This window comes from Nelusetta ayraudi, unplaced genomic scaffold, assembly GCF_046127955.1.
Source record: "Nelusetta ayraudi isolate G7.1 ecotype Tasmania unplaced genomic scaffold, CSIRO-AGI_Nayr_v1 ptg000042l, whole genome shotgun sequence".
NCBI lineage: Eukaryota > Metazoa > Chordata > Actinopteri > Tetraodontiformes > Monacanthidae > Nelusetta > Nelusetta ayraudi.
Window position 1 is genome coordinate 19,153,590 of NW_027466092.1, and position 10,800 is coordinate 19,164,389.

A 10,800-nucleotide genomic window follows, 5' to 3' on the forward strand; every position below is an offset into this window, starting at 1 on the left:
CATCACCTTCATATAGATGACCTAGTCGAGCAAAACGTAGTTTCCGGACCACTTCAATCAAAATTGATAATAAGTAAGTAAGGCCACTGATACTGTCATAATATACCAACACATTTCAATTTTAAGAGATTACTTAACTTATCCACTTATCCAATCACAGGACGCATACGTGTGAAGTTCAGCAAAAAAAAATTTTAAAAGCCAGCGAGCTGGCTTTGGCATCGCATATTCAAGATCTGATTGGCTATCGCAACTAATTGTGGTCCCTTTGCTTACAGCGGACAGGAGCCTGCTATGTCGATTCCGCTGGCCTAAGGCAGGTTTCATGGAATCTGACAACACAAGCTAGCTGAAATATGATTGGATAAAAACTCTACCCTAATGTACAACAATGGCGAAGCAACCAAGTGGATATTATATGATATGAAAAGAACAGACTATGGAGAATAACTTAATTTTCATATTTTCTAAGTATGGCTAGGCCAGCAGAGAAGGCCTTGCTGGCCGCTGGGTAACACGTGAAAAGCAAGATTGGTACTCTCCTGCCATTATTGTGACGTGAGCTTTTATATCAAGCTCAAGGCTCACAGGAAACATCTGGTCAGCGTGACAATTTTATCCTGTCCTCAACATAATAGTTTATATAGTGTGTCCAGAATGCTGCAGCGAGACGTCTGTCTAATACAGGAATAAAATTATCTCACATTTTTGCTGCTCTGCATTGGCTACCTGTGAATTCTAAAATATATTTAAGTTGCTTTTAAGGCCCGAGACAGTCCAGCTTCATCTCAGATACTGTACGGTATCTGAGATACTAACCCTGAGATCTTTAAGTGTATTTACATTTACACTAACAAACTGTAAGTGTTGCCATTTAGCTTCATGTGCTAGTCTTTCAAATGTGCAAGGAATCCAAAGTGCCTTGAAGGAACCCACAAAAACACAGGGAGAATATTTCCAGAGAGAGATCCAAGGCCTGGAAATCAAACTTGTGAGTGCTTGACAGTGCGAGATAGATCGGTGATCTCTCCGACACAATCTCAGTGTGTTTAAACATGTTTGAATCGCTGCGGTTGAAGTGCAACGCCATCTGTTTGATTCCCACATTTGCAAATTCAAGTTTTGTAAGAGATCTCTGCGCCAACGTGCAGTGCCAGATGACCACACTGGTGCTTACTGGTGCAGACTAGTCTCGACTGTGTGTCGTATGTGAAGTGTGTCCCCAGCTTTTTATTAGATTAGACAGCCTCTGCCCAGTTACATTTCTAAACTTGAATTTGTGGGAAATGTCACATCAAAGTCACATCAGTCCATAACAAAGTTTAACATTGAAATATGAGTGCCAATGATGCCTTTTGGAGCTGGGATCAACAGATACTGTATGTACACATATAGTCTGATGTTGTTGTAGAGGGAAGCAAAGAACATTCACAGACAGTGATGTACTAAAGTGACTCTCAAACCAGCTCTTGAATACCTTCAACTAAAAATGGTCAACGTTCACAGCTCAATTAAAGGAACACAAGTCAATCACACTTCAGCAGATAAAACTTGCATAGTGGGCCTTTAGAAGGCCTTAGTTCATTTAAAGACAAAAGCTTTTATAGAAGCAGGTAAACTAAAACTATAGCCTCAGAAAAAACACTTTGATTCAGTGTATTTGGATCAACTGGTAGCTGGTCACAGGCTGCAACTGCCTTCCGTCAGAGCAGACAGAATACTGGCACTGCTCTCCAAAATGCTGCTCAACAGGCGTTTTGTCATCCAGGTGTTACACATCTGCTGTGGCCATGGGAGGAACACTTACACATCTGCTGCATGCCGCCTTCTTCTTCCAGCTGATGTCACTCTAAATCTTGCAGAAAATAATTGAGGAAAAATATTGGCATCTTAGGTTGTACAAAGGTTGTGTCCAAATTAGAGGTAATTAAACAACTTAGATAAGAAGGTGATGGTTAAATACAATGTATTTTTGGACAAAACATTTGTAGCTTTTTTTGATTCCACTCAATAGTGAAGTTATGTTGTGTGGTAGTAATGCTAGAGTAGGTTGTCTGGAATGTCGATACCTTTTTTCCTGATGTGTCACCTCCCACAGGACTAATAAACCTTTATTTGTCTTCTCCATGGAAACAGGACCTAATTAGAGATTGGTGACCATTGTAGTATATTAGCCCTCTAATAGTGTTTGAGTCCAATGATGTCCACAATGACTCTTCATCCACAAGGATTGGCATTCACCTCAAGGTTTGTTGCCTTCTACATGATCCCAGGTGCAGGTTCCCTTCAGCGCCCCTCAGTTGCTTTTGCACCTCTCTCCTCTTCTTGCAATCACATGGCACCAGTCTGTGACTAGAGTGGTCTGATGCCAAGTACACTTACGAGCCACCTTATGTTCAAACATGCCATTTGTTCATACAATCAGACAGTTATTCACTACAATTTCATACTACATTATTTTAAATCATTGTAGTGCTGCTAGCACAGAAACCATAAACTTATTAAGAATGCAGTGAAAATATTAAATATATTTGTATAAGTTTTAAAAATTATTAATGACATTTTAATATCTAGCTGTGATGTTTTTTTAATTTGGTACTTTCAACCCTTCATACATGGCAAACTCTAAATTCTGATAATGATTTTACAGGGGGAAATGGGTGTTGTCCTTTTCCCATTCTGACTTAATTTTCTCAGAAAGTTCCGACGACGTTCGGTAACATTTATTTTAATGTACACTGGTAATGTCAATTCCAAAAATTGCCTCAAAAATTTCAACAAAGGGGACATTTTACTGAAAATCTCAACAACTAACCTCGCACCTCAAGCTTGAGGTGAGTGGTTAATGGTTGTCAACATTCTCCAAACTAGCAAGTTAGTTTACAAACTAATAGAACTTGTTACACTGGCACAAAGAGAGCGAGGGAGAGAGAGAGAGAGAGAGAGAGAGAGAGAGAGAGAGAGAGAGAGAGAGTAATACTGTACTGATAAAAAGACAATTAACTAATTTTCTCAGGAAAAGAGAGGAAAAAATACATGAATGCATTACGGCTGAGGGCCACTGTACTTTAGAAATGTTGATGTCAGCATAGGAGAAAAAGTGAAACATTGCACACGTTTTTCCACTGCTGACTTTTATTCTTGAGTCCTTGGCCACAATAGACTTCCACTCACAGGAATTCTTAACCTCCTAGAAAGTAAAAAAAAAAAGGAATGTGGATTCTAAAGAAATACCACTAGCGCCTTAAACAACATAAATTGTAAACTGGTCAAATTTAAATGTTGAGACAGCCCAGAATAAATCAGAACTGATTATGGTTAGCTGACCTCAGACAATGGACTCCATAAATAGAAAAGTGGGGGGAGTGCATGTTATAGATACAAACTAGACTTTCCAAGTACACAAAACAATGGTCAGGGTCAGTCAGAACAACACAAGTAATAAGCTTGCGTGTTAGTTATTTGTACAAAAAACAAATAAAGTTAGAATACTTTCAAAGTATGTGCATCTAAACACGGTTAAAGCAGCAGATTCAGAAGGTAACCAATGAAAAGCCCAGATAATTCTAGATGACTTCAAGCTGTATCTGGCCATCAACACATTCAGGTGTACCATGAAATGTACACAAAACCTGAGCTGAAAAACCAAGGAAGACCGTATTAAAGAGTTTGTAATAAATAATAATATGCAAAAAAATATATGTGTCACGTGCCGTTAGCCTCTGCTCCTTTGTGGCTCTTCATGTGTGACTTGAGGCAGTGGCTCTGGGTGAAGCCTTTGTTGCAGAGTCTGCACTTGTATGGTCTCTCCCCGTTGTGGGTCCTCATGTGCACCGTCAGGTAGGTTTTACGAGCGCACGCCTTCCCGCAAATCCCGCAAACAAACGGCTTCTGGCCAGAGTGGACCCTGAGGTGGCTCAGCAAATTGGGCTTCCGTTTGAAGGACCAGCCGCAGTCAGGGCAGCGGTAGGGCGTCTCCCCCGTGTGGACCCTCATGTGGACGGTCAGAGTCCCTTTGGTGGTGAAGCCCTTGCCGCACTCGCCGCAGTGGAACGGCTTCTCCTCGCTGTGCGTTCTCAGGTGGATCTGCAACTGCTTGCTGGTCAGAAACATCTTGCAGCAGATGTCACAGAGGTGCGATCTCTCTCTGTCCGTGTGGATCTTCTCATGTTGTCTCAGAGTCCCTGCCAGCTTGAAACGCCTCCCGCAGACTTGACACCCATGTGGCCTCTCCTCAGAGTGCGTCATCCTGTGGCGCAGTAGAGACCTGTAGTCGCTGAGGGACTTGCCACACTCGCCACACCGGTGCACTTTTCGCCTGGTGTTAGCGTGGTCCACGCCTTCTGCGTCGTCTCCATGTTCAGGTTCTTGGTTTGTCTTAAGGCAATCCGCCAGCGGCACCACAATATCTGCCCCATTGCAAACTTCAGTGATGTTCTCTGCCTGTTTCTTAGCATCCTTGACGCAAGAAGGTGCGTCTTCCTGTCTTCTGGACACAATTTCCTGACTCTTGTCTGGGTTGCAGTCTGTGTCTGTGTTGCTTGCCTCTTCCTTTTTTTCATCACCTTTGTGGTTCTCATTACTTTCAGATGGTACTGATATCCCATGACGCTCCACATAGATGTTGTCAGCTCCTCTCTGCTGTCGCAATGTTTCTTTTCTCAACACAGAGCCGCTGCCCACAACTTCACGAACAGGACTGCTGATGGAGACAAGAACAAAAATGAAAGTGAAAAATGCACATATCCTAAATATAACATCAAAGCAAGCTAGACACTCCAGGTTCAAGTGTATGTACATATAATGGGCAGGTAATTAAACATGAATACCCTTGAGTTTTTTGGTCTACCTTGTCTGAGATCTGGTTTCAGCTATTTTCTTGATACCAGAGTTGGAAGGAGCTGCCCCATGGCTGCTGTTGTCATCCTCCCTGAAGGTTTGTAAATCCTGTGGGGGGAAATAGTTGCGGTTACAAACAGGATCAATAACTTGGACACTAATCATCTGAGCAGTCAAATGGAGATAACAAACCTTCAGTCGAATGTACAGGGTTGAGTTTTCCCATCCTACACCATCGGTACCTTCGGGAGACAGCTCCTTCAACTTCATGGGCTGTAATCTCTGCCTCTCATCCAGCAATAGGATGTCGAAACATTTGTCTTCTCCAGATAACTGAGGGAAGGAAGACTTCAGTAATTCTATGAAGTCTCCCTCCTGCAAGCCTGTCGGACACTTCAGCTTCTGGATGGAGCATCTTTTCAGAACTGAGAGGTGAAAGGAAATACATTAGAAATTGACATAATTGAAGATTTTTTTATTTATTTTTTAAATCAAATTATTTCAACTAAAACAACGTTTGACACTTGCCAGTGTTTGACAGCACGCCCGTGTGTGATTTATCCAGGATCCCGACCCTGATGTCTACATGACCCTGCGTTTGCCTGAGCCGAGGTCCGCCACACTTTCTTTTCTTATACTGACGACTGAGAGACACACGCCTCATAGACGTTTGAGGAGTTAAGTCAATGTGCTTCTCAGGTTCTTCAGTGTCTACATCTTCCTCCACAGGGCCAAGGCTACTAGTGTGCTTACAACCTAAGACAAAATGAATGTATTAATTAAAGATTGGAATCATCAACAGGATCAATATATACTATCTACTAACTCTACCAGAGAATCAAGGGGAATTGAAGTGAGTTTGCAAATGAATCAGTTAATTGTTAGTACCTGAAAGCATAAACCAAACTCCCCTGACTGACTTTTAATATCCCCAGAGACCATTCATCGTTAAAATTGAAACTATTAACCACAATTGTATATTGAAAACAGCAAACAACCACATTGAAGAAATATTAAATAATAAGGCATTATATTTGACGTTGATTGATATGGTCGAACAAACGAACTAATAAATAATAAAATGTCACAATAAGATCTAGCGTTATAAAAGATAACGTGCGAACCTTGCTGCCCCTGCAGGAGAACCTCCAGTTCCCTCTTCTGCCGCTCAATCTCCCGTCTGAAGCCCGAAGCCTCCTCCTCGTAGCCGGCTACTAATTTGTCCACAACCCCCAGGATTTCCTGCGTAGCGATGGCGAGTCTCTCGGAAACAAAGCCTCTTAATATGTCTCCTTTTGACATGTCTCCTCGCGGTAATCCACGATTTTACATGACATATACTCACAAATTACAAGATTATTCGGGGGGAATAATCTTATTTAGACCCTAAAAATTTCCGAAGCTCGTCGCAGTTCCGGTTCTAGCACGTCCTCGAACATCTTCCGAGTGTGAACTCAGACTTAAGCTGCACGTTCCTTTATATTTTTTGACGTTCAGAGGCCACTTTAGCTAGCAAGTCGTGTTCCTACTTTGGTCATCATGAAAAATAAATAATAATATAATCTTGTAAATGCAGGAAAACTATCTGTACATTTCAGCAACACATTGTATTATGTAGTCTCTCTTAACCTAAGAGGTAACAAACCATTACAAATTCTGATTATTTAAAAATAATAATAGCAAAATCTTTTTGGGAAAAAAAGATATTTAAAACATAAAAAAGGTAATATTTATTCTTACAAATACACACACAAAAAAACCACACACATGAGGATGCCCCTATCCGAGGTTCCATGCTGATAAGCAGAATTTTTTAATTTTTTTTTTTCATCCAGAGAAAAAAGCATGAAACAATACAATGCTAACGTTTGATTATCAATTCTCCTACTCTTCATCAGTCCCTCCTTGTCCTGTCCTCTCTTGTTCAATTTTCACTGGCATGCTTGACTTCCTAGGCTTCTTTTTTGGGATTGGGTCACATGTGTCACAAAGGTCTTGTGAAACAGGTGGAGTGACGCTGCAACCTAGCAGCGTGATCATGTCGGAGCCAGTGAGAGGAGTAGGTTCAGTGTGTTCAGTGCTGAGGTTTCCCACTCTTTTGTTCCCTGGGTGAATGACCAGCGGTAGGAAAGGATGTGGAAGTCTCTGCGTTAAAGAGCTACGTGCCGAGAGGGTTGGTGCAGGAGATTCACTCTGAGCTCGGGGGTCAGACCCCAGCATTGGGGCAAAGTTATGATTCAAGTTTTGGCTCAGTGGTCTGAGGATAGAGTGAGGGGATGAAGGAGGAGTGTTGGCCTGAAGATGTGTGAGATCCTGATGGTCCCGTTGGCCTTGAACAGTGTGGCTGTGTACCAGTATGTGTACACTGTCCTCTTGCTGCCAAACTGAGTTGTTTAAGTCTTTCCCCCGGTGTGTATTTTGAACACTGTACTGACTGTTTCTGCAGTTGTGTGTCTGCGCCCTGGAGTCCTCACTTTGGTGTAGGTCAGTGTGCGTTTGTCTATGCATGCGCGTATCTCTGCAGGCACTCGTGTGCAGCCGGGGATTTGGGTTGGCACTATGGCGGTTCCGACTACGGAGTGAGCTGAAGACCATGGAGCAGCCAGCCACGGTGCAGCGGTGTTTGATCTTCAGGTGGACAGCGTTGTAGTGGATCTTCAGTGTTCCTGGATGGGCAGAAGCAGAATGAATAACAGGACAATTATGATTGATCCAGATGGGGGGGGGGGGGGGGGGGTCCAGAACCGGGAGCCAACAATAAGCTTCAGAAGAAGAAGAAAAAAACATGCTCCCTACCTTTGTCATAGAAACTTTTCCCACAGACACCACAGCAGACCCTTCCCTTACGACCTCCTATAGGGGGAAGGGAAGAGTGGGAGCAGAGGGACGATGGTAGGGGAAGGAGGGAGGAGGCAAGAGAAGGAGTGGATAAGGTAGAGACGGGAGGACGGCAGAGGAACGAGGATGAGAACGGTGGGAGGGGAGTAAGCGAGTGGTAGGAGTGTCTTTGCATTTTCTGGGAGAGCTTAATGGGGGAGCCAGAGACGGATGAATGAAGTGAGGCAGATGCAGGAATGAGGGCAGAGTTTAGAGGAGGAAAGGCTGAGGACGCACTCTCTTGATTGGCCGTGGATCCGAGAACGTGTAGTTCCCTGCGCTGCATTAACTGCTGGCTGTGACACTTTGATTCTGGGTCTGGTTTGATTTTTGCATCAGTTTGACCTTTGAAGTTGTGTAGAACAGGATCCCGTTTTCCCCCAGCCTGCTGGTGTCTCCTGTCAGGAAGTGGAAACTCCTGAAGAACAGCAAAGAGAGCATTACAAATAACTAAAAAGCCATTATTGATGATTGGAATGAATCAGACTGATTGGGAAGGGAAAAGCGATGTCATTACTTTGATGGACGGAACCAGACAGGTGAAGTTGGCGCCTGGAAAGGTGAGAGGAGAAAACGACGAGCAACCAATATGGTGGGCAGGCTCATCGTGATGGACAGAACCCTTTTCTTCATAACAGCAGATGACTGAACTTCCTCTGGAGGACCCAAACGCCTCTGGAGTTCCACGGTTCTGCTCGACAAATGTCCTGGTGTTTGACTGACAGCTTTTTTGGCTGTTGTTCACCTCTGGACTGAGATGTGGATTGATGGCTGCAAGACACTGAGCTGTCATGAGCTCAACAAGAGGACGAGTTTCCCCAAAGCGCAGGAACTGTTTGAGGATAAGCAGTTCTTCTTCTGGTGTCACCATGGACCAGCAGTCCAACACCTTCCCACCGGGAAACTGGACAGAAATGTGTGAAGTGTCACCCGCAGATGGCTATTACCAAGTGCAAATGTGGGTTAATCAGATGGACGAGTGAACATTTACCTGTAGCATGTACCCGCGGACGTAGTCCCCTAAACACCAGCCCAGAGTGTGCAGGATGCAGCCCACCTGGAAGCCCACAGCAAGTCATGTAACTCCCGTCAGACGTCTTTATGTTTCCTGCTCTGCTGTTGACATACCTGATCTGGGCTCAGGACACTATAGAGGCGGTCCAGCAGGATCTTCAGCCGCACAGGAACTGCGTGAGCTCCATAGAGAACCAGGGAGCTCAGGTCCAACACTGGCCCAGGGAGGGCAACCTCCACTGGGCTGCAGCTGGACGGCTGCTGGACTTGAAAGCGCAGCTTCTCCACAGCTGAAGACAAGAGGAGAGGAGAGGTCAACATTTCCTGGCTATGTTTAATCGTAATTTGCTCCAATTGAGAGTATCAGTCCTATTGAGTATTTATGTAGGTAATACTTCGTAGCTTCTGTTAGAATGGAAGCTCAAATGTTTACTTTGAAAATGAGCTGTCAAAGTCAGACAGGCCAGATAGGTAAAATTATAAAAACAAAAAATACAACCCAGTAGTTATTTATAATAACAGAAATTACAAATTGGGATATTAGTATTCAATGGACTTGATTTCATTTTTGTCATGTAATGTATGAGATAATAGACTTGTTCAATAGATTGTCACATTAACATGATATACAGTAAAAACAACTGACTTTGAATGAATGAAACTAGTACATCTTTCCGATGACTTACAAATGCTGAAAACATGAAATACTTTTTGCTCTTTGGTCACACAGATGAGATGGTGTGTGTCTGTGTGTCTGTGTGTCTATCTGTGTGTGTGTGTGTACAGTCCAGTGCAGATGTTCTCTCCAGCTGCTCTGATGTGATGACAGTGACATCTGACTCCATGTCACAGTAGTGACTCAACACATCTGCACTGCACACGTTTGTAATGTGTGTGTGTGTGTGTGTGTCCTACCATGAGCCACCCAGCCATGTCCACAACAGTCACATGATCTGAGTTGGACACGTCCTGGTGTAAAGGAAACACAACTGCAGCCAGACGCTGTACACCTCACAGACTGACACACACACACACACACACACACACCCACACACACACACACACACACACACACACACACACACACACACACACACACACACACACACACACACACACACACACACACACCCACACCCGTGTAGAACATAAAAATGTTGTTAAACAGTTATATATTCATCCAACCATCTTTTAAACTGCTTATTCCTGCACTCTGCTGGAGCCTAATGCAGTTACACATCATTTTAGAATTAAATTTTGGGTACACGCACGCACACACACACACACACACACAAACATACAGTGTGTGCATACCTTATCAGTATTCCCGGTCATCCTCATCGTTGTCCCTCAGTCAAATATGAGCGCACAGCCACGACTAGTCATTTTGAACTTAACCTGCACCTGAACAATTATTCAGGGATTTAGATTTAATAATTCAATCAGAAATCTATTCAATAATTTCATGTTATGCTATGTTAAAGTTTGTCCACATAATTTTAAAATATATTTTTCACAAATGTCCACGTTTAAAAAAAAAAAAAAAAATCTATAAACCACTAAATAAAAATATATAACGTTTTTTTTTCAGATTGACAGCTTGACACATGCAGTTCTTTACTTCATTCACACCTATTATTTTAGGTTTGTCCTCTTATTGTTATTAAATTAATTCAGCATACACACAAACATAATGTACAGTTACACATCTAAACGGATAAACTGAAACAAAAATATTTCTTACCTTTTTGTTTTTGAGTACGTTTTCTCTTCTGTGCCTTTGTGTCTCAGTCGTTACTTTGTGTCCTTGTACCCTCAGTTGTCTCTCTTTGTCCACGGCATATTTCTTTGCATTTTCTTTCAGTTTGTGCCTACCTCTGAAATATTACATTCCTCCCTTCGCTCTTATATACACAGTTTTATCCACCTCTTCAAGTGTCTCCATACTTTGGCCCCACCCACTGAATGGATCTGATTGGGCGATGATCAATGCCTGTCTATGTTAAATGTCTTCCTGTAGTTTTTCCTTTATTGTGACAAATCATGTGTCTGTGTAACTCTGCCTGCGTG

General features: G+C 42.9%; 2 protein-coding genes across 3 annotated transcripts; both read right to left on the reverse strand.

The window, feature by feature from the left end:
* Positions 1-3,117: 3,117 nt before the first annotated feature.
* LOC142894122 (uncharacterized) lies at positions 3,118-6,289 on the reverse strand. Of its 2 annotated transcripts, none has more exons than XM_076035280.1 (5): positions 5,964-6,289; positions 5,368-5,595; positions 5,032-5,264; positions 4,850-4,947; positions 3,118-4,699 (listed from the first exon to the last, which is right to left on the reverse strand). In XM_076035280.1, the coding sequence occupies exons 1-5, from the start codon at positions 6,139-6,141 to the stop codon at positions 3,706-3,708; spliced, it is 1,731 nt and encodes a 576-aa protein (XP_075891395.1). In that variant the 5' UTR covers positions 6,142-6,289; the 3' UTR covers positions 3,118-3,705. The 2 variants fall into 2 exon arrangements, with proteins under 2 accessions (XP_075891395.1, XP_075891394.1); XM_076035279.1 differs by having other exon boundaries at positions 3,118-4,702.
* A 434-nt stretch (positions 6,290-6,723) lies between these two features.
* Positions 6,724-9,575, reverse strand: LOC142894316 (zinc finger protein basonuclin-2). Its single transcript, XM_076035581.1, has 6 exons — positions 9,515-9,575; positions 8,845-9,020; positions 8,708-8,773; positions 8,462-8,620; positions 7,636-8,134; positions 6,724-7,505 (listed from the first exon to the last, which is right to left on the reverse strand). The coding sequence occupies exons 1-6, from the start codon at positions 9,573-9,575 to the stop codon at positions 6,724-6,726; spliced, it is 1,743 nt and encodes a 580-aa protein (XP_075891696.1).
* Between the last annotated feature and the right edge of the window lie 1,225 nt (positions 9,576-10,800).

Bases quoted from the DNA above. Each gene is read 5' to 3' on its own strand.
- LOC142894122 (XM_076035279.1), bottom strand. From the start codon at position 6,141: ATGTCAAAAGGAGACATATTAAGAGGCTTTGTTTCCGAGAGACTCGCC. The intron at 5,596-5,963 runs GTTCGCACGTTA...ATTTTGTCTTAG, and splicing joins TCTCCTGCAGGGGCAGCAAG to GTTGTAAGCACACTAGTAGC. The intron at 4,948-5,031 runs GTTTGTTATCTC...TTCCCCCCACAG, and splicing joins CCCTGTACATTCGACTGAAG to GATTTACAAACCTTCAGGGA.
- LOC142894316 (XM_076035581.1), bottom strand. From the start codon at position 9,575: ATGGAGTCAGATGTCACTGTCATCACATCAGAGCAGCTGGAGAGAACA. The intron at 8,774-8,844 runs GTATGTCAACAG...GTGGGCTTCCAG, and splicing joins GTGTCCTGAGCCCAGATCAG to GTGGGCTGCATCCTGCACAC. The intron at 8,621-8,707 runs GTAAATGTTCAC...ATTTCTGTCCAG, and splicing joins TCCGCGGGTACATGCTACAG to TTTCCCGGTGGGAAGGTGTT.